The sequence below is a fragment of the Mirounga leonina genome, unplaced genomic scaffold (assembly GCF_011800145.1).
Source record: "Mirounga leonina isolate KUSES-001 unplaced genomic scaffold, KU_Mleo_1.0 Mir_357, whole genome shotgun sequence".
Lineage (NCBI taxonomy): Eukaryota > Metazoa > Chordata > Mammalia > Carnivora > Phocidae > Mirounga > Mirounga leonina.
The window spans coordinates 5,364,313-5,392,222 of record NW_023270702.1 but is presented as its reverse complement, the minus strand read 5'-3'; the positions used below and the strand labels follow the sequence as shown (position 1 = coordinate 5,392,222).

At 39.5% G+C, this 27,910-nt stretch overlaps 1 protein-coding gene across 7 annotated transcripts in view; it reads right to left on the bottom strand.

Moving 5' to 3' along the window:
• Nucleotides 1-27,794, bottom strand: part of NPNT (nephronectin) — a 77,163-nt gene extending 49,369 nt beyond the window's left edge. For 4 of the 7 annotated variants that reach the window (XM_035030217.1, XM_035030220.1, XM_035030219.1 and 1 more), the window contains exons 1-3: nt 27,520-27,794; nt 25,235-25,335; nt 10,743-10,793 (exon numbers count right to left, since the gene is read on the bottom strand). In XM_035030217.1, the coding sequence (XP_034886108.1) occupies nt 10,743-10,793; nt 25,235-25,335; nt 27,520-27,590 (223 nt within the window). In that variant the 5' untranslated portion in view covers nt 27,591-27,794. Of the gene's footprint in view, nt 1-8,377; nt 8,931-10,742; nt 10,794-25,234; nt 25,336-27,519 lie in introns of those variants that run through there. The other 3 variants (XM_035030218.1, XM_035030221.1, XM_035030222.1) reach the window with 2 other exon arrangements.
• Between the last annotated feature and the right edge of the window lie 116 nt (nt 27,795-27,910).

The window sequence follows — 27,910 nt, the reverse complement described above, 5'->3', positions numbered from 1 at the left end:
CTCATTCTATATGATTGGTTACATTCATTCCCACAATATCCGTAAAAGGCAGGAAAGAGACAGACATTGTACTCAGTTTACCAGCAGAGAAGTGAAAGCACAGAAAGTTAAGTGATTGCTCAATTTCAGGAAAAAATTCTTATCCCTGTTTCACGGTCAATCCACTAGTTCTTCTTGTGTTTGGAACAAGGCCAGAAAGCCTAGCATTTTGAATCGCTTTGGAGGTAACAGAAGAAAAACCCTAAGGAGGGAAGGATGAGAGGGGGAGAGAAGGCCAAAGTGATTGAAGGTGTAAAGGTATTTAAGTTACATTTTCAGGAAATGAAAGTTGCAGTTGAGAACACAATCTATATTTGAGAAAATTAAAGTAGTAGTTGCCAGAATATGTAGACATCAAGTAATCTCCACACCATTGCTTGTTCTGTAACAAATTCCAGAGTCTCAATCACTGAAGTCTGTAACTGCTATCTCTTCTAAAGTTCTGGTACAGCTATCAGGTTTTTTGTTCTCGTATTTTGTCCAGCATTATTTTTTATTAAGGCCTTAGTCATGAACTATAGTCAAATATCAGGTCAACCAATCAATTGATCATTGAGAGCATGAAATTAAAATAACGAAGAGTTTCTGGCCTATATAAGGTCATCTTCCAAGAGTTGTCTGACATAACCTTATATTTGTCTTTGGGAACATCTAATTCAGGGACATTTACCAATTACCTATTTCCACACTCACTATTTAACTTTTTTTTTTTTTAAGATTTTATTTGTTTGACAGAAAGAGACAGACAGACAGACAAGCAGGGGGAGTGGCAGGCAGAGGGAGAGGGAGAAGCAGGCTCCCCACTGAACAGGGAGCCCAATGCGGGGCTCGATCCCAGGACCCTGGAATCCTGACCTGAGCTGAAGGCAGATGCTTAACCAACTGAGCCACCCAGGCATCCCTCACTATTTAATTTTTAATTCCTGAAGTCCACCAAAGAAAATAAGTGCCTGCATCTGCACCTTTGTATCTCAAACCAACTTCTGTTTAACATAATTAAGCACTATCCCTTTCCACTTATAAAATCTAAAAGGTGTGGGCGCCTGGGTGGCTCAGTCGTTAAGCGGCTGCCTTCGGCTCAGGTCATCATCCCAGAGTCCTAGGATCGAGTCCCACATCGGGCTCCCTGCTCAGCGGGAAGCCTGCTTCTCCCTCTCCCACTCCCCCTGCTTGTGTTCCTGCTCTCGCTGTCTCTGTCAAATAAATAAATAAAATCTTTAAAAAAATAATAAATAAAAAATAAATCTAAAAGGTGCTATCATTTTGCATTTATTTGCAATTTTAACGTTTCTGCTTTTAATGTGATACAAGGGTGGAATTTAGACTAATGTCAAATGAAACTTTATGAACACGTAAGAAATTACTATTTATTTGGAAGTGTGAAGTAGGTTTTGTTTTTTGTTTTTTGGGGTTTTTAAAAAGATTTTATTTATTTATTTGACAGAGAGAGACACAGTGAGAGAGGGAACACGAGCAGGGGGAGTGGGAGAGGGAGAAGCAGGCTTCCCACGGACCAGGGAGCCCCATGTGGGGCTCAATCCAGGGATCATGACCGGAGCTGAAGGCAGACACCTAAAGACTGAACCACCCAGGTGCCCGGTTTTGTTTTGTTTTTTAAGTAGGTGAAGAGCAACAATAGGTATACCCAGCCCCCAGATCTTTCTTTCTTTTTTTTTTTTTTAAAGATTTTATTTATTTATTTGACAGAGAGAGAACAGGAACACAAGCAGGGGGAGTGGGAGAGGGAGAAGCAGGCTTCCAGTGGAGCAGGGAGCCCAATGCGGGGCTGGATCCCAGGGCCCTGGGATCATGACCTGAGCTGAAGGCTGATGCTTAACAACTGAGCCACCCAGGCAGGCACCCCTGGATCTTTGTTTCTAAATACCATTCCACAATAAAAGGAATCAGGGCTGAGTCAGGGAGGCTGGGATATTTTGCTGTGACAAAAAGCAGGGATGATTCAAAGAATGATGGAAACATGTGAAAAGGACATAGAAGCTTGCGTGGGGATGTTCCCACTGGCCAAATCTGGGATAATTTGAGCACCAAGAAAAATAAGAATAGTAACTGATAACAATTAAGTAACAAAAGAATCCGTATGTCCAAAATGATTCTAAAAAAGGAGGACAGGGTTCCTCTTTACAGAAGAATGCCAGCTAACATGTAGAAGTAATGACAGAATTTGAAAAAGGCAAGTTTACAACCACCATTGAAATAATTAATTTGAGCAAAATTATCCACAGATGTTAAAACTTTCACTGGTTAGAAGTTTGCTGGGAAAAAGGATATTTGAACAGTTTCAATGTATCATCTGACAGCTTACTCATAAAAAGAAGGTGACTTTCAGTGGAAAAATCTGGTGGACAGAACCTTAATCAAGTGATCAAATTTAGCATCACCAAAAACAGAACTACATCATGTGCAAAGCGAGTATCATAATATATGATCACCTATGTAATATTCTTGCAAAAAAGGTTTAGCCTGAATTGACTGTGGAACATTCTACCAAGCAATTGATGTAGACTCTTTAAAAAATGTCATTGTCGGGGCGCCTGGGTGGCTCAGTCGTTAAGCATCTGCCTTTGGCTCAGGTCATGATCCCAGCATCCTGGGATCAAGTCCCGCATCGGGCTCCATGCTCTGTGGGAAGCCTGCTTCTCCCTCTCCCATTCCCCCTGCTTGTGTTCCCTCTCTCACTGTGTCTCTCTCTGTCAAATAAATAAATAAAATCTTAAAAAAGAAAAAGTCATTGTCAAGAAGGAAAAAAAAAAAGAAAAAAAAAAGAGAAGTTGTAGAATTGTTTCAAACCAAAGGAGACCAAGAAGGAATGCCAACTAGATGTACTAAGTAATCCTTGATTGGCTCTGGATACAAAAGAAAAAAAAATCCATAAAAATCATTATTGGGATAATTGGGGAAATCTAAATATACTGTTTATTACATGATATTATTGTATCTATGTTAAATTTCTTATGTATGATAATTATATCGTGGTTTGTACGTAAATGTCCTTGCTCTCAGGAGATGCATGCTGAAATATTTAGGCATCAAGTGTCATTATGTCTCTAAATTACTTTCAAATGGTTCAGCGCAAGAGAGAAAAAATGTACAATATGTTAATGGTTGTACATGAAGAGTATATGGGTGTTTGTTGTTCCTACAGTTTCAACTTTTCTGTGGATTTGAAAATTTTCAAATACAAAAATGGGAAAAATTTATAAACACCAGTAGAATAATATGCACACCTTGGCAATTATTATTACTTAACTTGTGAGCCATGGTTCACTTCTCAATGCACTCTTGAGAAGGGTTTAAGAATACAGATGCTAGAGTTAGACCCCTGGAGTCCCAGCTCTACTACTTAGGAAACATGAGACATATGCAGACTACCCAGATTCTCTCTGCTCTAAAATGCATATCATAGGTTAAACCAGACAGAGTAGCCAGAATTCCCATTTTTTACTAAAGAAATAGTAAACCCACGGGGTGCATATAGAACTTATCCATAGGGTTGTTGGGAGAGTCGATGGAGAAAAATCCAAATAAAGTGCTTAGGACAGTACCCATCTCATAGTAAGAGCTCAATGAAATGTTAGCTATAATGAACGTTATAAAGACGTCAAAGAAGAAAAGTGCCAGTGTCTAAAACACTGTATTAAGAACTGAGGGAATACAAATCAATAAGATGCCAAGTCCTCATTCTCAACAGGGTAAGTCTAGTAAGGAGAGACAGAAGTAAGCAAAGATGTCTTCATAAGAGATGCAGGTAAAGGATACAGAAGAGGAAATGATCAATTACATAGTTTAAGAGAGTCGGAGACGGTTTTGGAAAGGAGCAGAAAGAAATCTACAAGACATCAGACTTTGTAATGTAAGAATTCATTAGAATATAATGAGGCATATTAAAGTATTTGTTTTTGTTAAAAATTATTGTAATTTGTTTTAGCTGGGGAGATGATGCTATAATTTCGAGGTTTACTGAGCAATCATCACAAAAGGCCAGCAAAATTTAATGTGACTACTCTCACTTCTTTTAGCAATCAAAATCCTTGTTTAAAAGAGTCACTGATATATAATGAGTTGAGCCACATATTTACTATTAAAATAATGGAATCCCTTTTGTGACTATGCACAGATTTACAGGATGTGAGAGGCATTCATCAGTTTGGCCTCCTGCTTTTTTAGGAAAACATTATTTCATTAATTGTTCTAAATTGGGCGCCTGGGTGGCTCAGATGGTTAAGCGTCTGCCTTCGCCTCAGGTCATGATCCCAGGGTCCTGGGATCGAGTCCCACATCGGGCTCCCTACTCCGCGGGAGCCTGCTTCTCCCTCTGCCTCTCTCTCTCTCTCTGTCTCTCATGAATAAATAAATAAAATCTTAAAAAAAAAAAAATTGTTCTAAATTTATCTGATGAAGAACCTTAGGCAGAAATTTAGTAACAACCTAAATGACCATCAGTAAAGGATTGACTAAATAAGTGATGATACAATGGCCTCTGTGCCTCCAGTACTGTGGACTTCAACCAGGCCTGACCTGCGATTACAGGCACCTCACTAACCCATGATTTGACCTTGCCATTCTCCTCCTTATGCTCACTCAGTCACCAACTCCCCAGCATGTTTACTTAGCTCATCGTAGTAACTCAAACACCAACACCACAGCTCTGATTTGACTCCTGCCTATCCCACCAGCCTCCTCTGCAATCACATCCACAAATACACCAACTAATTGCAGTTCCCAGAAAACAACATACTCTGATACCTCCATGCTTTTCCATGCAATGTCCTTCCTTCCATTGTCTGCTGGACTAATACCCATTCAGGCTTCAGTACTACTCAGATTAAACATTACTATCTCCGAGATTTGTTTTAGACCCTCATTCTGAGTTTGGAGTCCTTCTCAGTGCTGTCATAAAGCCTCTCAGTGTTTTCATAAGCACACTTCTATCATAAATTATTTATATATGTTTATATTCATATATATATATAACCATGCTATATGATCATTATTACAAAGTTATTTTCCTTATCTAGTTCCATTAGACTTTGAGCTCTTTATTTCTCTTTTAAGATTTATTTATTTTAGAGAGCAGGTGGAAGCAGAGGGAGAGGGAGAGAGAGAATCTCAAGCAGACTCCACACTGAGTGCAGAGCCTGATGCAGGGCTTGATCTCAGGGCAACTAGATCATGACCTGAGCCAAAATCAAGAGTCAGATGCTCAACAGACTGAGCCACCCAGGTGCCCCAACTCTGAGCTCTTTAAATACACCATACCTGCTCTGAAATAGCACAGTCTCCTGGCAAAGACAGACATGACAGGCGAACAAAGTGTTAAGAGAATATAGAAAAAGGAATTTCTCTGCAAAGAGGTAAGGGTAGGAAAAAATATCAGGAAAGGCTTACAGGAGGAAATGTGAACTGAATCTTAACCGATGAGAAGGAATTCACCATGTGGATGGGTGTCGTGCCCTTCATTCAAGAACCAGCCGCACAGGCAAATCCAGAGACACATGAAGCAGCAGAGGATCTAGAAATACAAGGACAGTCCACTGTGATAGGGTCCAGCAGAAAATAGTCCTTCACAGTGAAGGCAGTGTCAGCCTGGAGGGCCTTGTCCTCAAAGATTCAGGAGTCTATCCATCATTGTGAACATCAATGGACTGTAAGCAGCAGATGCCACAGATTATATTTTATGTGTTTTCAAGCATGTAAATTGGTTTCTTCTTGGAATCTTAATCAAGAGTTAAGATCTATGATCTATAACATAGGTCATAAGACAGGCAAATTAAATATATTCATTTTCCCAGTAAGTTGTCCTTCCTGAAAAACCACAATCTGGTTATTAAGATTACATCCTATTTATCTTTTTTATCCATTGTATACAGACATGCCTGGTACTTATACCTTCAAAAGTGTGCTGAGCTGAGCTGAACCGGACAGGGCACAGTGGAAGCTACTGCACCAGGCAGAAAGATGCATAAGACACAGTCACCAGCTTCACGGAACTACCAGTCTGGCAGAACCAAAGACACAGATCCACAAATCACCACAGTGTAGGGCAGTGTGAGACAGGCTCAATGCAAATGTTGCAACTCAATGTAGAGCAAGGAGAGGAGACCTCTCCCTGCTAAAGTAAGAATGCCGAGAAGAGAAGGTGGCGTCTAAGCCAGGACTTGAGGCAGGGCTCGTGTTGAATACGTTCAGTGAAGAAAGAATACAAACTTCTAAAATAAGTGTGGTCATTTATTCCTAACAATGATTCATCTTTAGTTGAATATTTGCTTAGAATTAGGAGTCACAGTGATGTAAAACAGAAAAACCCCCAAAGGGGAAAAGAGGACGTATTGTTTGCACAGGGTGATTTCTCCCAGCCAAAATGGTAAACTGGAAAAGGATTTTTTTTATTTTCGAAAACTTAAAACGAGTAGATAACATTTCAGCCAACATGTAACATAGTATTTTTACCTCTCCCACAATCTTCATATACCATTTAAAGTTGATCCTCGGGGCGCCTGGGTGGCTCAGTCGGTTAAACAGCTGCCTTCGGCTCAGGTCATGATCCCAGGGTCCTGGGATCGAGCCCCGCATCAGGCTCCTTGCTCAGCAGAGAGCCTGCTTCTCCCTCTCCCTCTGCCTGCCTGCCGTTCCCCCCGCTTGAGCTCTATCTCTCTCTCCGTGTCAAATAAATAAATAAAATCTTTAAAAAAAAAAAAATAAATAAAAATAAAGTTGATCCTCTATGGACATAGTAGCGATGATTATCAATGCTGACTGAAGAAGCTGACTGACGGTGGGGAGTAAGGTTCGTGTAGGACACTGGTGGAAAGATCATCAAATCACAGCCTGGGTCCCGCTCAGATCTCGCCCCCCAAGCTCCAGACCCAGAATCCAACCACATACCACACCCTCCACTGCAGAGTCTCATAAGCCCCCCGAAAATACCACATCCAGCGTGGAAGTCGTCATCTGCACTTTCTTCAATGTTCTCTAGGTCACTAAATAACACACCAGAAACTTGGGCATCATCCTTGGTTCTATCTTCCTCATTCCATAACCATCATCATCACCACCAGCCACCATTTTACTGAATGTGAATTAACATGGAGCCAGTTACTGAGCCAAGTGCTCTGTAAGCATTTTCACCTTTGATCCTCATAAAAACCCTATGATGTAGGGCTCTTAACTATATTTTCACAAGAAAGAAGCTATTGTGCAGAAAGGTGAAGTAAGTTTCTCAAAAACACAGTTCCTAGTGGCAAAAGCCGCCACACCAGTGGTGGCTGTCTGCAAAGCCCGAGCGCCCCACCACCGTCCTGAGGCTGCGTGCCTCTCCCTCTCTCCCTTTTTAAAAGTACCTATCAGTCCCTATCCTTTTCTCCGTTCTTACCTCTACTACTTAAGATAAAACCTAATTTCTCAGGTTTACTGTAATAGCCTCGAATCCTGAGCCTCAGAAAGCTATTCTCTAAACGGCCAATCAGGAAAACATTCAGAAATTAGCCCCACAACCTATAGTGCCTAGAGGTCCCAGGCATTTGCCCTGAAGGAGTGAGCCCCATGGCAAAATGGCGTATGTGCTTCTTCCAAACGGGACAGCGGCTGAGCAACTGCAGCCCACCGATTCCTTGCAGTAATGCAGGACTACTGATTTTTCAACAAAGCCTGATATCCATGTTTCCTGTCAAATACTGGCAGCTATCTCAAGAAATGTTAAAATACTCTGTGAACGAGACTAAATTCACCTGTATGCTAGATCTGCCCTATTAGCACAGCTTACAAGCTCTGAAATTTAATTTGATTATGTAATTTCCTTGTTTAACATCATTACAATGTTCCTCTGCAACTCTGGGACAAAGGCTAATCTATTTAAGATGACATCGAAGGCCTTCCATGAGTCAGCCAATTGCTATTTCTCCCACTGCATCTCTTAATCTGATGCCCTTCAAACACATACCCCATGCCAGAGCAAGGTGTTTACAATTCCTAGAATGTGCCCCCACACTCTGGCTTCTAAAGTTTCAATGCACCTTTCTGTCTTGCCAGAGTGCCCTTCACTTGACTTACTTATCCCTCAGGATTTAGTTGGGGCACTACTCCATCACTCCTGGGCTGGGATCCTGCCCCCTGAGATATGCTTTTGCAGTATCCTAGTCAAAACATACTTCTCACCCAGTATTGTCCTAATATGTGGGCCTTCAACACTGACAGTGAACAACATGGATGCCTAGAGCTTCATCTTATCGAGATGATATCTGCAAGTGGTTATCTGTAGTACAGAGATAATCAAGAAGGTAATAGCACTCAATATATATAACTGTTCAATGAATGACTCAACTGAACACCACCAAGTCCATAAAATCTTCTTTGGTCCTCTCCAGCAAGAAGAGTCTCTTCCTCTGAACAACCTCAACTCTTCATCCCTAACTCTTTCCTACTTTAGAATCCTAGAAGGAATAAGAGACAATCATCTTACCAAATTAGCTCCTCACAAACAAGAGTCTATGTTTTACTAATCTTTGTATCTCTCCCGCACTTAACGTAGCTCCTTGCTTCTAGTAAGCTCTCAAATGTTTGTCAAATAAATCACAGTAACTCTGAATGTTCTAGTTCCTTTGGTTCCTTTTCCTTTGGTTAGCTAATGAAAACCATAGTCTACTCTGAGGTTTACAAATGGATACTGAGAAGTAGGAAAGGAATGGTTCAGAAACACAGACAGCTATTCAATGGAAGTTTTATTTTATAAATGAATGATGTGAGAAATCTCCTACTTCCAACTGATTACTTTCAAAAATGGGCATATAGGGGCACCGGGGTGGAGCAGTCAGGTAGGTGTCCAACTCTTGACTTCAGCTCAGATCATGATCTCAGGTTTGTGGGATCTAGCCCCGAGATGGGCTCCATGCTCAGGACAGAGTCTGCTTGAGATTCTCTCTCTCCCTCTCCCTCTGTGCCCTACCCCCACACTCTCTCTTTCTCTAAAATAGATAAATCTTTTTTAGAAAAAAAAATGGGCATAGAAACAAATGTATTTAAAAACATGCTATACTATGAGTATTAAGATGGACCCTAGTCAAACACTAGGGTGTTCTAAGTATTCTATATATTTTTATATCTTGTTTTCTCTATATATTCTATATAGTGACCACACACTAATAACAGCAAACATTTATCAAGAACTGTTCTGCATGAGGCACTCATGGCCAGTTGGTAAGTCACAGGAATAGGTCCTGAACCTAGATCTGTTGGTTACAAAGCCCACATTCTACAGTTGACCCTTGAACAACATGGGGATTAGGAGTGCCAACCCCCATGCAGTCAAAAATCTATGTATAACTTTTGATTCCCCCAAAACTTAACTACTAATAGCCTATTGTTGACTGGAAGCCTTACCGATAACATAAACAGTTTAATGCTATATGTATTATATACTATATATTATATACTGTATACTGTCTTCTTACAATAAAGCAAGCTAGAGGAAATGTTAAGAAAATCATAAGGAAGAAAAAGTACATTTATAGTACTGTACTGTATTTATTTTTAAAAAAATCCATGCATAAGAGTACCCATGCAATTCAAACCGCTATTGTTCAAGGGTCAATTGTACTTTTCTTTGGCATTGCCTCCTTAACCTCAGCCATAGCTCTGCTAGTTAATCCTATAACTCTTACCAATTATAAGATACATACACTGTGATTTTTTAGTCTCCCTGAACAAAGAAATTCCTTAACTTTTATTTCTTGCACTATCATATTTTTCCCCAAATGTTTTTATTAAAATCCTCTCTTAAAAATATTTTCTAAGACATGTGATAGTATCTTTCACCTATCAATGTACATTGTCTTCTTGGCCCCAATTCCATTAAATAGAATTTCACATATTTCACCCAAATTTTCCACTAAAGTGCCATAAGGGTGATTCATTAAGTGACATTATTCACTTCCAAAAATATTGTATTTTTTAATTTTTAAAGATTTTATTTATTTATTTATTTGACACAGAGAGAGAGAGATAGCAAGAGCAGGAACACAAGCAGGGGGAGTGGGAGAGGGAGAAGCAGGCTTACCACTGAGCAGGGAGCCCAATGCGGGGCTTGATCCAGAACCCTGGGATCATGACCTGAGCTGAAGGCAGACGCTTAACAACCGAGCCACCCAGGCGCCCCCCAAAAATATTTTAAACAAGGAACCTTTTATGTACCAAAACAATATAACATAAATACTCATAGGTCCTATTATAACATCTTATATATTTTATACAATAAAAATATTTCTTACCTGAATTTTTCCAAGGAGAATTAATGAATATGAGATACAATTCCCTCAGGTTAATGATAGGCTGGTGTTAGTAATTTCATTTGGTGAGTTTTTTTTTTTTTAATTTCCTTCTTTAAGTATTAAAAATATAAACTGTCCTTTAGGTTAGAATGGAGGTCAATTTATTACATTCATAAGACAGGAGAAAGGAAATAAACTGAAAGGAAAAAGTTTACTGTAATAACTGAAGGAAAATGAACTTATATAATTATATAATTATGAACAGAATAAACACATAAAAAATATAGTTTTCCCCCAAATAGGCAACTCAAAAACACAACTAATGTTAAGTTTTATTGATAGCTCTGTAAAGTTATTATTAAAGGTTATGCCTTTCAAGACATAGGTTAGCCATAATTATTTCAAGAAATATGTTCATCTAACCTTTGAGCTGGCACCTTATCCTGGCTATTCTCTGCCTTAAGACGTAGAAAGCTGCAAAACAAATGTCCAAAAAAAGAAATTCCAGATCTTTTCTCTGTAAGGAGGCTGGACTTGGGTATTTAGCAACTTGTTACATTCCCGGAGACTTAACACATATTCAACGCTCAGTGCTTTTCTGAAACAAAAAAAAAAAATCTAGGACATGTTTAAAATAGTAATATTTTAGTCACCATTTTGTCATTCAAAAACATTTTGTAACAAAAATATTAACCAATAACTGAAGTTGTGCTATTCTTTCATAGTCCAAATTCTAAATCAGAGTATTTCAGACCTCTTGTGGCACTGTACCTTCCAATCCAATTTTTCATTTTCAGAATATTAATTTTGGTTCCAAGAGACGGTATCCTTTTATTTAAATGAGTGTTGGACAAAATATCTGAAAAAAATTAAAACTTTGGATCAATTAGTAACCAAAGCTGGCAGTTTTTTAGTTGACAGATCTTTACTTACCTGTTTCTTACATACTTTGTATTCCCTTTTCTCTCCAACTTTGAGGAGGAAATGTTAAGGTTTGTTTTTTCTTTCCTTCCACAGCATTTTCTTCTTGCATGGCTGCTTTGGTTGTCAATAGCAACAAGAATTACTGTGAAAGCTCAGCCACTTCACTTGAAGATACATAAATAACCCAGTTTAACGAAAGGAAATGGAAGAAACTTGAAACAATACTAATCATGGTTAGGGTTTGACCAGCCTAGAGGTCCTACAGGTAAGGGAAGAGATGATTTATTACTTCTCTGTGAATTAACACCTTCCCTCTTTAAAGCATAAAATATCCACTTTTATTTTTGATTTGTGCATTTATTTGCATAAGTTAAAATTAGTTGAATGGAGCCTTCTTTGGGGTAATAGCAGAAGAGAAATAGTCCAAGACCAAATTGATTCAATTGAAGTAATAATTTAACTATTGATCCAGAATGATTGTTCTGTATTTTTAAAGGCACACATATTGTTATATATACATATATATATATATGTGTATATATATACATATATATATATATATATATCTGCTTGTTAGAAGGTTTTTTTCCACATTGGTTAGGTTCATAACAAATTAGTGTTTTGTATCTATTGTTGTTGATGTTGTTAACTTTAAAAGAACTCACCATATCTTGATGTTGACACATTTCTTAAAATAGAATAATAAATATCAGGTACAATCTTAGCAAAAAGCTGAAAATGAATCAAAGCATAAACTGCAAATTACATTCTGGATCACATATTAAGGAAAATTGCTTATGGTTACAGTTATGGATTAAAAGGGAAAAATATAAAAGGATACCGTTTCTTTAATACTCTTTAGTTGCCAATTTTGAATAATCAAATTTATCAAGAAAAATATATTAAATGATTTTAAATAAAGGTAAACAATAAAGAATAGCAAACATCATTATTTTCTAACTAGTTATATTAGTCCTAAGCAGCCAAACAGTTCTGTATAGTTTATTTTTGTCTTATAATATCTTAAAGTTGGGTCACATTTCTCCTACTTTATATAAATCAGCCTTGACACACACAGATTTAGTAAATTTTATGGTATCAATATGTATATCCATTAAATAAGATTTCTAGCATGAAATTTTAGCCCATGTCTCCTGTTTTTAAATTTGCATTTTAAAACTATACAAAACTGCATTTTAAATCAAAGCAATGTTAAACCCAGAGTAGATTATTTCCAGGAAGCTTCTGGAGTCTATTCTCTATTGATGCCTAAGGAAATTTTCACAGGCAGCGGTCACCACAATTTTTGTGAAAGCTGCCCCAAATAAATGCCCTACATGTATTTTTTTATGGTATAAACCCCACTGTGAGAAGCACTAAAATAGGATTCATCAGTAGCAGATAATATAGAAAAATCTGTCCCATCTTCTCCTGATAGGGTTTCTCACAGCCACAGTAGTAAACACATGCGACATTGACAGCAAAGCCACTCATATTCTAGAGTCTAGAACTCTCTCCTGCGACTTGCCCCAGAACCACTGCTTCAGTTCAGCTGAATGTTGATACTATGCACTTTGCTGAGGGTTCTCAGTGATATCAGGCATGGTTAAAAATAATAAGCACTCTGATGATTTTATGAAATTGTGAGTAATATAATCTAGAGAAACTAAACTGTTTGGAGATTAGTTTTCTAGCCTGCAAAACACAGGTCTACAGATTTGAAATCAATCTTGGGTTTTTGGACATGAAAAAAATGAGAGATAAGAAAACCCGAAGGAACTGGCCCAGTTATTATCCAAAGGTATGCCTATCTTCTAGTATATAGTTTACTGTAAATTTCATTATAAAATGCCCAAATGTTAGGCCAAGCATAACCTTTGGAAAGGAAATAATGAAATGCCCCAGATTAAGAAGACAGATAAGGAGTCACACAAGCCTCTTAAGCAAAGAGCACAGCATGACATATGCACATTTTCACAGGTAACAAATGCCAGGTACATGCATGAAAGGGAAAGGTCCCGCCTGACACTGTCCTTCTCCCTCTCACCCCTAATAGTAGTAGCTTTAAAAATTTCTCCACACCCCAACCTTAAATTTCACGCTTCATTTCTCCTTGTCAAAAATGTTTATATTAGCCTGGCAAACTCTGTTCTTAGACAACTATCCGACACCGGGCATTTAAGACACCAACATCCAGGACAACAGATCCCATGAATAGCATTTTAAGTAATTTGGATGATCCCAACTTTCAAACCACTACTTTTTAAGTATTAGAGCTACAGAATTCATCAGAATCCAACAGAAGATTAGAGAACAGAACATTTAACACATCTACAAATCATTTCTTTATAGTTTTTCCCCAATTCCCCAAATAGTTTAAAAAAAAATAATTCTGCCTTAGTTGGGAAAAACTATACATGGGAATGTCTTAATAGATGCCAAGATAATATGATGAATCTTTTAATTCATCGATGATTTTATTTTTTTTTATTTTTTATTTTTTTAAAGATTTTATTTATTTGAGAGAGAGAGAATGAGAGACAGAGAGCATGAGAGGGAGGAGGATCAGAGGGAGAAGCAGACTCCGTGCCGAGCAGGGAGCCCGATGCGGGACTCGATCCCGGGACTCCAGGATCATGACCTGAGCCGAAGGCAGTCGCTTAACCAACTGAGCCACCCAGGCGCCCTCATCGATGATTTTAAAACTCAATCCAAATCCAAGGGACAAAGGACTTTGAAACCGCCATTATCTATGTGAAACATCATGAAATATTTATGTAATCATATGAACATGGGACTATTTATCCAGTAGAAACTATTACCCTAGTAATATCTATATAAATCAGCTCTAAATACCCATGCATGTTAAAAAAAATATATATAGCTAAGTGTGAGCTGCAATTTGTGTTTTTCTATTTGCTATTTGTTGGCATGCAAACATTTGGCAGGTAATTACTAAGTACCTACAAATCTTAACACTGAAATAAAATAAGAGTTGCGACATTGGCTTTAGAAAAATATTTTGGGTGGCAGGAAGCTTATATTTGGATAGTGTATCTGTGGAATTAGTTTCTGTAAATGTCGCAACACATACCTTTGACCATTTAGGGATCTCTCCTAGAAACTGAGCTTGAGAACTCTAATGTATGAAAATAAGGCTAAGGATTTTTGAAAAACAACATTATTTTCAGCAAAGTAAGCATAAATCCAATTGTTTCTTCCTTTGTGTATATCAGTACAAATTTAAACCATGATGACCTATTTCCTAAAATCTCACCATAAATCAATAATATCTATAAAAGGCAACCTTAAACTTGTGATCTGATGATGTTACAATAGGAAAACATGTCAGTTCTGGAGAATTTTTATCATTAATCTACAGAATGGTTAAAAAGATACTGACCAAGTGAAGTGTTCAGTTTTAAAATTTAATTGACTCTAGATTATCCACATGCAAATAGCTGACAGCAAATCCTTTGTCTCAAATTGGCTCTCCCATGACATCTAGTACATACCAAGGATGTCTCTCCAGTCTTTAGTTAGCGTATGGCAGAAAATGAGGGTTTCTAATAAAATACAACTAGGAAAATACTTTTTTTCTCCAAAATCAACTATTATATTCTAAAACTAAGAAACTGTTTTGCCTATTCATATTGTTTTCCTTCCATAGTAACAAGTTCATTTAACATTGTTTTATTAGACTAAGAACTAAAATTGTTGAGAGAATCTATGAAAGAATATGGAATGAACACATAGATATCTGTCACTATTTTACCACACATAATAAAATTTTATCCTATCTGGACTTTAATGTATTCCTTTATGCTGGCTTTATTAGTAATTTTATTAAAAATTCCATTATGACCATAATTATCTCTTTAATTATGCACTACTATTAATTGATTAAATCAGAAAACTGAAAAGCTTAAAGCATTAAAATATAAAATTGATTTAATTTGATATTATTTAACTGAACTCTATACTTTGTAACAAATTAATTTTTAGTAACTGGGTGTACATCTTGCAACTAATTTGCCCTGGTAGATTCCCAAGGATGCGCTGTCAATCACATTAGGCTATGCTACTAGTATTTTTTTATGGTTGTACTGACTGATATCACTTTGAAATTTTTTCAAGCCAAATTATTTTGGCTGCATTCTATTATCTTTGATAACAGATCATTTATTTGTTCACATGAAAAAATAGAAGGTCTTGGCTCTAGCAATGTAAATTCCTTAGCTCCCTTCTAGGTTGACTGACACAGGGTAACAATTCTCGGCACTGGTTCGATTCCTGGTTGGTGCAGATCTCTGAGGAGAGGCATTCAAAGCCCCTTTCTTTGCTTCTCCCAAGGAAATGGGGTACTTCCTGGATTGGTGCCCTCTTAAGACACACACTGAGTTCTCTCTCGGAGAGAGAGACTATCTGAGGACATGTGTGTATCAGGGTTTCAGATTCCATTGCCCCGGGACTGCATGACTGCAGGAAAATCAGTGCTTCCTCACATCCCAGTGAAAAGGAGTTAAGTTTGAGACTGGTTAGGAACATGAAGAATACTCACTACAGATTCTGCTTTGAGTCTATTCAGGCCTAAGTGGCTTATTTAAAGCAATCCTTCATGAGATTCAGGGGAACTGGGATAACAACCAAGGGTCATTTTGGCTCCTCTGCATATCTGTAACAATCCAGAGCTCTGGGGAAATGAGCACTGGTCAAGGAGTTTGTTGTTCCTGGGTTCACTGGCCCTATTTCATGGAACAGCTCAAGTAGGATAAATGATGCCTGGAAGCAATGTTTGTGCCTCATCTCTTATCCCAAGCCATAATTTGCTTAGAGATGAATAAGACCATAGCAAAATGGTGATGAGCTTTTATACTGATATCCAATGAATACAAAAGTAACTCAAAAAAATTGATATAAAAAAAATTCTCCCACTGATTTATTTGCAGAACCTCCTTATACTGGACCAGAGGAGACATCTATCTACACTCCATTCACAATGCCTCTGGATACCAACTCTACCAACTGTTGACTGATGTTTAAATTACATAGGAAGGAAGGAAAGAAAGATAAAGAGGGAGAGGAGGAGAGGAAGAGGGAAAGAGAGAGAGAGAGGTAGGCATGGGGTAGACTTTAATAATACAGCAAACTTCAGGATGTTGTTAGTGATCCTAACTTAAAACTGTCTTTTCTAAACTGGAATTTGCCATAAAGCCCTTAAGAGTTCACGAATCACAGATATTCTCGGCTGGATTGAGCGGAGATATCAGAAAGCTAAGTATGTAGATAATGCTTCTTAAACTTCCCATGAACTGCACTTTTAGAGTAGGGGGCCTCATCTTAGATCAGAGCATCTTCTATGAAATAGCTTTGTAAAACCACCACCGGCTTCATGACAGAAATGTTGCTGTGGCCCCTTCCACTCAACCATTCACTCCCACTCTGTGAAGGACCACATGAAAGTCTTCTTTCAGAACTACATGTGGGAAAAGCCATAATTTCCCCCAGCTAACTGGTCTGATTTTCCCCTAACAAACATCATGAATTATATGAGCAATAACGCTTTTCTTTTTCTGTTGGCTACCAGAAGCTAACAGCCAAATTATAAGACATAGTTAGGATTCTATGCCTGACATATCTGCATGTTAATAACTCTCCTCCTGACATCTTACCTTTTATTCTACCCTTTTCTTTTTTTATCCCCTAGCCCTTGTTAATTCTGTTTTCCTATTTTATTGCATGCATTCCTGAAAGCCACTTCATATCCTTCCCCAAACAAAGTAGAATATAAACAAATAGAAAGGAAGAAACAAATTCTATTTCTCTTTTAAACTATCTTCTCAAGGAATCAAAAATAAAAAGTGGCTGAATAGAAGGTTTCCACTGTATAGTATCATCCATGATTTAATCTCCTTTAGGAAGTAACATATTTTATAGAAGATGATTTATAAAAATAAAATGAGTTCTTCAATTACTGTACTTACATAAAAATAGGATGTCCCTATAACTCTCCCACATCTAAATGTATATAACAGTGATGATGAATATGCAAAGATATTGACTGCAGCACATTTCATAAACCAAAATATTGAAAATCACCTAAATATGCATAAATAGGGATTTTTAAATTAGTTAGGTGTATTTAAAGGGATGAGTCAAGTTTACATGAACTGATAAGGACTGGTCTCTAAAATGTAATATATGAAAAAAATTTTAAAAAATAAAATAAAATGTAATATATGATAAAGAAGATACAGAATAGTTCTTACTTTATGCTATCAATTTATAAACAAGGATAATTCACAAATGCTTACAAATCTCTGCAAAGATCAATAGGAAACAGTTCCTGGGGGCTAGAACTAGGTGTCAGGAAAACAGGGAAGTTAGAAAGACTTACCTTCACTACCGTCTCTCTTTCTTCGAGTCTTTTAATTTTTCACTTAGGCATGCATTTATTTTGTTAAATAAAATGATTTTAATACATAATTAAGATAATGATTAGAATCACTAATGGAAAAGTTATGCCTCTACGGTTTTAAAGTCACTTTATTAAAGTATTCTGACACAACAGTATTTAAATATTTCCTGAAAATCTTTTATAACAGGTGTCCCAAAAAACTTTATTCAGATACTAAACTTCTACATAATCCTAATAATAAAAAAGAAAATCCTCTATAGAAAGTGATAAAAATTATCACTGACCTACAAATAAAAGGTCAATGAATTAAGCAATTCCTAAAATAATGTGTAAATCTTTCTTACAAGAAAAAGGACCTCACATCCATAAAAAATACATAACCAATTGTCAGGATGTCAGGTGGAAATCCTGGCAAATGGATAAACCGCACTCCATTCTTCCCAGTATGAGCCAGTTGCCTCTGTTCCAAGAGGAAACAGATGAAAAAGGGGGTCAAGGGTCCTTCACTGACCTACCAGAGGGACTTTTGAGGGAAAGAGCAGGGATCAGAGTATCCTAGAACCAAGCAACAGATCAGATTCTGGATATGGAATTGCCAGAGCTTTAAGTCAGCATTCCAATCCAGTCTTTTCCATTACTATTTACTACCAAGTAAGAAACCACTGGCCAGTTGGTCAAAACCACAAATGTATATGCCATTTGATCACACATAAAAAGTTATCTTGCAGAAATACTAGAACACATCCAAAAATTCTTGTATATTTCAAGGTTACTTATTTTAGAATTGTTTGTATTAGTAAAAGATTAGAATCAACACAAATGTCCATCAATAAGAAACTGATTAAAAAACTATGGTATAGCCATACAGTGGAATACTACAAATCCATTAAAAAAAAAAAAAAAAAGTGAGCAGGCTCCTCATGTACTGATGATAAAGAAAGCTTTCCAAGATACATTGTTAAGGAAAAGAAGCAAGGTACAGAACAATGTATACAGTATATCTTTCATCTATATAAAAGAGGGTAGAGAAGATACAGAAATTTGCCCATTGGTATGTAAAATCTTTCTGAAAGGTACACAAAAAGCTGATAATATTCATTGCTCTGAGGAGGGATATTTGAAGAAATAAATGCATTTTCTCTTACAAAGTAAAAATTTTTAAAAGATTGATGGGAAAAAACTTTAAACCTGCATCAAATTGGTGGGAAAGGGGTGAGAATATCTGGGTGTGGTGGTGAGGAAGGAGGGGGAAGTAGTGAGGATTAGGCCCTCAGAACCCTCCTCTCCTTCCCTTTCATCTCCACCACGATGAAGGCCCAGCCCCCATGATGAATATCTTCCATTACTTATTGAGGGACGCTGCATACAATCACTCAGCATCACTGGACTATTGCTTTAAAAGCATGCAGTTGAGTTCAATGGACTCGAAATGCATGCAACATGAATTCTACAGATAAAAAGTACCCTTCAAAAATTCTATTACACTTGCTGTAACAGGGACTAAGGGAGGAAAAACACACCTATGTTTTTCAAAGCTTATCCGACAGTTTTCAAGTAGAAACACAGTGTTGCCTCGTTGCCAGCAGTGAGTACGTGCGTGTATTCCTTCACTTTCTGCAGCAGCGCATCTCTGTGGCCCGTCTTTGAAGGCAGATCTAGCGGCTGACCTTGCAGCGCCTACAGTGTTTCCCTTTCCGTGACCTGACCTCCCAGCTTAAGAAGTACTAACATTTCTAATCCACAAAGGTTAAGACCTTCCCAGATTAACTTTATGAGGGGATCTTAGGAAATGAGTAGATCTTAAAAGTATTATATAAAGATCAGTTCCAATAGGAGAAAGGATGAAGGAACAAAGTAATTTCTGTGAAACTTAACTTTCAAAACTACACATACTCAGAACTACCTCTTTGAGAGGTCAAACTTCTTCAACACTGATTTTAGTTTGGAATCTGCATTCCAAGACCACTGGAAGTTACTGAAAGTACATGGTGTTCTTAAATAAGCTTTCCACGGAAAGTGGTAGTTGAATAATCTTAATCAAAAACTTTACTTCTTGAGGATTTGGAGATGCAGGTTTAGTGCTAAAAGTAGTTATAAGATTGTCCACTGCCTTGTTTTTATTCCTACCAGAAAAAAAAAAAAAAAAAGGAACCAGAATCTGCATTACCACCCCCAAAAACAGAGAAGGAAACTAATCACATTAAGACAGTGAAGTGTCTCAGCTCCATTAAACTGGCCCCAAGACCTGCTGGCCATCTTCGACATGGCTCTGGGCAGTAAAGACCACTTGAGACCCCCAGTTACTCCTGGAGTAGGTATGATTATATGGGTATAAAGAAGGTTTACCTATAAAATGCTAATTCACATTCAATGAAGGTCACCATGGTTGTTGACTACAAATGGAAAGGCATTTACTAGGAATAACCTCTCTGTGAGGGAACACTATATATGGTCTTTAAAGCCAATTCCAGTATTTCTCATTGACTCTTGATTATTTTAAAGAGAAGTGTTCAGAATCTAAATAATCAAAGAAAGGTATAATTTACATAATTTTGTGACGAGGGACAGGAAATCAGTATAGGGAGCAAAAAAAATAATAAATCGTGTTCCATTGTCACGATTAAGTTTTTGAACCCAGATGCAAGTAACAAATGAAACATGAAATTTAAATGTTTCATTGATCAAATCAAAATCTCTGCTTACACTAATAACCTTTTCATTTGAAATATGGAAATTTAACAATCTGCTCTTCAGTCTTTCAACAGTCCACAATCCTAAACCAGTAATATATATTATCCAGCAAAATTATTTAACAACTACAAAACAGTTTCAGAATAAATTACTGCTTCTCCGTCCCCCTGTTGCACTAACCTATACATTTATTTAACATTGATAAGAATTCAAAAGTTTCACTTTCCCTGACAATCGTACAGTTGTAGCCTTTGGAGGGGGAGGAGGAAATGAGGTTTAGAGCTAATAAAGCAAAGTCAAACTCTAGGTTTAAGTTTTACATCTTTCCAAATTTTTCAGAAAAATATATCAGAACATCTGCATTTTGCCTGGTTTTAAGGAAAAATGATACAAAAATCACCCTAATTCACATAATTTCATTCAGAAACCACAAATTGCTTAGTGACAGCCAAAGAACTCAGAAACTAAATAGCTTTGTTGAAACCTGGAATTTGTCGTATTTTGAATTTTAATCTTCACACCTCTAAAAAGTGCCTTCAACAGAAACACTACTCTCATAGCCACATACACAGCCAAATCGGTAAACAGAAAAACAACCATATAGAAATATAATATTTAGATCCTCTATACTCTTTCTACATTAAGGAAGCTCTTGAAATAGCTAACCAGGTATAAAAAGTTAGTGACACTCACGTGTCCCAAACTGCTTGTTAGTTAAGAGTTGGTTCCATAGCATATGCGGTTTTGGTTTTTTTAAATAAAATACACAAACCCTGAGAAATCTTTTTTACACAGATCTCCACTTGGTAGGAGAAATCGTTAAAATCATTAAAGTGAAGTGTACCATTAATATGATGGGAAAGTGAAGGAATAGAATAATTACAGAACAAGAAACAAGTGTTTTGTAACAATCTGAGTAATTAGGGTGCCCTGTGCTGTAAATATGTAACTATCAGTGTGTTGTGATTCTCATTTTACCACAAAGAGCCACATCAATAGTCGATAAAGCCCAAGACAATTAGAAAATCAAGTTTTAAATTCTCAATGTGTAGAGACCTGTTTATGGGTCAAGAATGGAGGTGGGTGGGGGTGTGGGTAAAATAGGTGATGGGGATTAAGGAGGACACTTGTGATGAGCACCGGGTGTTGTATGTAAGTGTTGAATCACTATATTGCACATCTGAAACTAATATTATACCGTATGTTAACTAATCAGAATCTAAATAAAAGCTTAAAAAAAAAGAATATAAAACAAAGAATCAAAGGATAGAAAGAAGGCAAGAGTATGACCTCTAAAAGAACTATGAAAACACAACCTGCCTGTTTCTGGACTAGGTCCTGCTTTCTGCAGCCAGGCAGGAATGTTAGGATAGAATGTCAGGTAGCACAGGCAGGAAGCAGAACACAGCTCCTATGCTTGTCTGGGTAGCATCCTTCCTTCCTCAGTCCCTGAGGGAAGGATGAGAAGTCTGGCTGAATGCAGCTCTGTGGCTAGACACTGTGACCAGGAGTGGAGGCTGAGCAATACGAGCTCCCTGCAAAGTCAACTGGCCTCTCCAAACAATGCCATGGAAAGGGGAGTAGCAAGAGAACATGAAACGCAGTATGTTCTATGTCAATACATCTCTTTGTCTCACAGGAATAGGGTCAAAATGTCTTACATATGCTCGACCAAATGGATTAAACCCAAAGGGTCACTGCACTAGGGCATGAGATATGATATGGTCTCCCCCACTTACACATCTTCTAAGGGATAAGTTGGGAGGTTCTGTGTCTAGGTGGAAATAGCTTCCTTTTGCTTTGCTGTGCTAATTTGAAGGAAAATTCGTAAGTGAATCATTCAGAAAAACAAGAACCAGACCTTTACTAAGGAACGGAGAAGGCTCCTTACGGGTAAGGACTCTGAAATGATCTAAGGGTCAGAAAGACAAAAACAATTTTCACATTAAATTTCCCAGAAGCTCTTTGGAATTTTTATAGGTAGTCCATTACCAGGTATAAGAGTTAACGAACAGCAAGGCATTTTTCCTTGAATAAATGTAGTGACAAAAGTTTCAATTTCATAAAAGCTTCCTTTAAAAACTAATCAGGAACTTTCCGTTTATCACCAGCAAGCCTCTGTTTGGTGTTGTTTTTCCTACTTTGGGCTGACCTCTGGCCCCTACATTCCTCTACCTGTTTATAGCAAAACAAAGACAGGGGAGCTCTAAGCTGACAAGAGACATTTGTACCATCTGAGATTCTGGAAACACACACACACACACACACATACACAAGGAAACATCCATCTTTGAACTCGTTTTTACAACTCTGCCATCTACAATATTAATGGTAAAGATCCACCTGGCTTTTTTTTAATTTAAAGGCATTTTATTTTATTGTAACATGGAGAGCCTTAGAATCATCGTTTTTATTTTGGCAGTAAAATGCAAAAATACATTTATCATGCCTAGAAAACAAAGAATCTGATAGCATGGGTATGTCCCATCCCATAACACTCTTTCAAAAGCAGTATTCCTTTATATTTCTTTACTTTCATCAAACACATACATAGCATTTACTCTGTGCCAGGAACTGCATTAAGTGCTTTACAAATAACTCATTTACACCTCATTTACGGTCCTACGAGGTATTACACTATTTTATATCTATTTCAGAGATGAGGAAAATAAAGCACAGAGAAGTTGAATGATTTGCTCAAGGTCAAACAGCTAATAAGGGATGGAACAGAAATTTAAACCCAGGCAGTCTAGCTCGAGTCCATGTTCCCCTCCATTAGGTTGCCTCTCAAACTTTCACCAAATCCAAGCTGAGATGAACTGTGATTTGTGCAAGATCATCTTATACGTTTTTATAGCATTACTGTTTCAATAACTGACTTATCATTGTTATAGCTTCCTCAGAATCTCAAGGAGTACAAAGAAAGAAAAGATAAATACTATCAAATACTATGCTTCACCACTTTACGTTCTGTTAGAAGCAAAATGAAGTACAGAAGATAATGAAACAGTGTCTCATCTCTGTTGGGAAAGCTAGTCTGCTAGGAACTCGCTTGGATGTTTAAATTCAGTAAGGCCACTGTAACTTGGAAAGGTCTTTACGCTTGTTCAAATTCAGACTCACCCAGCTCGTGTATACTCGAGAAAATTTGATTACGTGTAAAAAGAACAGCTCTGAGAGGTTCTTTCTGGGGAATTCCACAGTTGATGAATCTCTCAGAGACAGAGGAATTTTCTTATAGTGCATCTGGCAGAGCATGTATGTACTCCTACACCCCTACACCCCGACACCCCTGCCTCTGCCGACTGCTCTGGCACTCTGCCACCAGAGAAGGTGTGCCCCACTGTGCTCAGGGCCTTCTGCCAGAGCAGCCTTTTCCTAGGTAGGGCTGGGGTACTGTGCACACCCCAAAGCACTTCAACCCTCCTTTTGGGAGTGCCCTGCCAAATAAGACAGCCAAGGAGGAAATTACCTCCATACCTGCAAAGAAACTACTCATTTTTTTTTTTTTTTTTTTTATTTGGGAACAGTGTGTGTGTTGGGCCACCCTTTGATTATCAAAGCCGGATTGCTCTCCAAACTCCAGCCCTGTGGCCTCCAGCTGTGCAAATACTGCTGACACTGCCATATAACTGGCAGAAGATGACTCCACCAGGTACCATTCTTCTTTTGGACCATCTTCCCTTAAAAACAATTAAGCAGTCAGGCACGGCAGCTTTGCCTAGTTCTTTTTGTTTACTGGAAACTGGAGTTAGCATCATTTCCCCTTATAAAAAGAGGCAATGGCCTAACCGTGCAAAAAGTCTGGCCCAGTGGCTTACAGGTAATAGACAAACCTTAATCTCCTTTCCCTTTCCATATCCAACCAGGGATGTTAACCTGTGACTGTTACTCTCACTCCTCCGCAAAGTTAAGGGCAGATACCATGCACAATTCTTAAAGATGAAAACAGCTGTGGGAATTCCTAGCTTTCCTGAACTTAAATCTACCCAATTGCTCCCACCGTCAACACATCTCTAAGGCAGGCTCCGCCCTGTCCAGCTCCAGCCTTCTTCACTTCTCTACTCCTCTAAGCTCCTTTCTCATGAGCAATAAAACACTGGGATGTAAGGAACCCAACTTCGTTCCCATCTTCTCACAAGACACACCAGCCTAGCACAATGCCCTAGGAATTCACTTGATCATTACGGATTCTCTCGTAGGGGAGGTGGAATACAGTTTTGAGATCCAGATAAAGTTGCGGGGAACAAATTTCTCAAACTTCCATGATGTGGCTCTGATTTCTACCACTAAAATATCCATGGAAAAGGTAAAAATCAGTGTTCTGATTTGGCATTTATTACGTGATATTGATTGCTTCTAGAACTTAAAAATAATGTTTTTTCAGAGATGTTATTTGATTATGGTGGGTGGTCCATTTAGAACACAGTCAATACAATCTCACTTCAAAAAAAAAGGAAAAAAAGGTTTACAAATAGGCCACTTGCCACAACAGGTATGGGAAGGATTTTATTAGTGCTAGAAGGTTCAGAGTCTGTTTAGTGTAAATATAGTCTAGACTCATTATCTTACCCCCATCTCCAAGTCTGGAGCACAGAAAAGAAAAAGCCTGATGAGAAAACAGGAGCTGGAGATTTTGGGGACAGATGCCACAATAAGCATGGTAGGTGGCTCTCTGAATAACAAAGCTGGCACCTTACTGACTGCTGGCTCAGTTTGAAAAGGGGCAGGGTAAGGAGTCAGGAACTGAAACCCCCCCTGTGGTAACCACACCACCAAGACTTGCTCAGTAATGAGCCCACTGATGTGCAGAGTGAAGCCATGTATGATGGTGGAAAGCCGCACCTCCCAGGGAGCTGAAGTCCCCGGGGATGATACTCACGCTGACACTGTCCCCAGGACCGGCGGGCCCAGCCCCAGCAGCAGTCAATTCTCCCACCATAACGACACAGGCCAATTGACGACACTATTTGCCTGGGCCACCTACCAAACAAAAAGATTCAAAATAAATAAAGACACTATTGAAATTAAAAATATTTTCCTGTTATTATTGTTTTTTTAATTTAAATCACGCCCAACAATTTTCGATGAACTCATTCATGCCTGCAGAAATTTAAGGATAAAACACATTCAGGAAAACAGTTCTGCTGTGATCTAATTCCAAATTTCAGAGAGTTAAACACACACACATACTCTACACACTACAGACAGGAGTAGAGGCAAAGGGAGGGGAAGATCCTTTCTTAAATGGAAACAGCATCAGCTAAAACCAAGAATTCTCAAGGCTGACACTCACAGGGTGGTTTCCGAAGCTTGAAATGAAACAGATTCCTCAAAGACCCACACCTGTTACTTGGGGGAAAACCAGTTTTGACTGATTTATCATAAACTGAAAAGTATTAATCTGACATGTCAAAGCAGAAAGAAAAAAAAAAATCTGCCTTTAATTTCTGCCTTGGAAAGGGGCACAAAGACGGGACCTTCCTCAAAAATCAAATGAAACAGACCTCTTTCCAAGGTATGACTCTTTGGCAGAAAATGTTCCCAGAAAAAATAAAAAAGTATAAATAAAACCAAGAGGAGTTTAAAGTGTAGCTAACATCTCAAGTGTCCTTGTGGTTTGAAACTTCTCTGCATCAACAATTCAACAATTCATGTTATCTTCCTCACTCATGTAAATAAGGACTAAAAGTATTCAATTTCAGTATACCAATTTATCCACCAGATTCCACTTTCACGCCTTATTTGGTAAATCGTTTCTTTGTTTAGATTCACACCTGACTTTTTACCCCCAGAGGACTAATGTTTTAATTGGCTGTTTTAAAATTAAAGCTACCTTAAAATCTTATGCATAATCATGTGATTTCTGTATTTCCTACTGCAAGTGTGTGTGCCAGAACTGCACAACATACCCGAATGTGAGCAAAGAATTGCTTTAATAAAATAAAATAGCCTCTGGCCGCTACCCACATTTTCTTAAAACACTCCTAATCTTTCCAATTCCCGTTTCTTTTATCTCCCCTTATGCCCGCAAGCCCAAAGTACAAAACAACCCCGAACTCTCTATTTCCTCCCACCAGGTGGTAAACAAGTGATTGCGCTTTTCCTCCTCAGCGCTCCACTGGTTCCCCTCCGTGTTCCCCTCCAGGTTCAAGAAAGCCAATCAATCGTGGAACTGATTCGTTCCGAGATTACAAGTAACACAGGTGCGGCTGTCTTTAGGGCTGCTCAGAGGGATACTTGGCGGGGTCAGGGCCTCAAAGAGGAAGACTGGATGGATGGATGGCGGTGTGACCGGGTTAAAATCTCTCCCGGCTGCTCCAGCCAGGTTTCTGCGCGAGCAGCAGGGATCCGCGCTCGGGGCGGGTCTGGTCTCTAACCGCACGGAGGTGGGGCAACCGAGCACGCCCTCCTGAGCGACAGACACACACAAACACACTCACTCGCCCGAGCGGACCGAGCGCCGCGCGCCGCCGCCGGAGGAGCGGCTGAGTGACAGCGGCGACGGAGCCCGGGGTTGTCGGAACCTGCCAGAGCACGCTGCAGCCAGGCGCGCCGAGGTCTCGGGAGCTGTGTGTGCGTGCGTACCATACACAAACACGCACGTAGCGCTCCCCCTTCTCAGTCCTTATTTTGAGTCCACCTCCCTCAAGAAAGCCAAGTGCGGGGGCAAACGGGTCCTCCCTGGAAGCCCAATCGCTCCTTCGCCCCCGCCCTTTGTGTGAGCGGCCCTGACAGCGTCGAGCCGGGCTTTGGCCCGGCCACCGGGAAGTTTCCAGCTCAAAGAGCCGTCGAAATCACACCCGAGAGCTTCCTGGCCACGGGTGTCCTGCGCGTCACCTCGGCTTAGGAGGTCAGCCCGCGCCCTCCCAGCCGAGGTGCGGGGCTCCAGGAGCCTCCCCCCCCCCCCCCGGCCCTAATTCCCGAGCCGGGAGCCGCGGCTGGGCTCCGGGACTCGCAGGGGCTCCTTCCCCAGCCTCAGGAAGCCAGCCACTGGTTGCGAGAGCGGTTCGACGGCTCTCCTCCGCCGACGCCGTGCGGTGGCCCAACTTCTGGCCTGGGAGACGCCGCCCTGGCCGCGCAACCCGGCGGGGAGAGGGGACCCCAACACCGCAAGCGCGAAATTAGCGCTAGAAGGAGAAGAGGGCGCCCCGTGGCCCAACTCACCTCACGTCGAACTCGGCGGCCGCCTGCAGGTAGAGCGAGGAGCCGAGCACCAGCGCCAGGAGGAAATCCATGTCGGGCGGCGAATGGCGGGCGGCAGGGCCGATGAGCGCGGGGAACAGCTTGGGGGTGCTGGGCGCGCAGGAGAGGCGCGCTTGTCCCCGTGGCTCCGGCAGGAGTGCGAGCGCCGCTGCGACTGCAGCTGCTGTCGGAAGAGAGCGGCGCGGCGCGCAGCCGGAGCAGGTCTGCGACGCGACGCCGGGAGCCCCTCTGGCTCCCTCCCCTCGAGGGGAGGTGCTGCAGGGGGAGCTGCGCCGCCCGCGGGGAGGGGCGCAGGGGGCGGGGGGCGCGCGTGCGCCTGCCTCCCCTCCCGCCCAGCCCGGGGCCGGGGGTG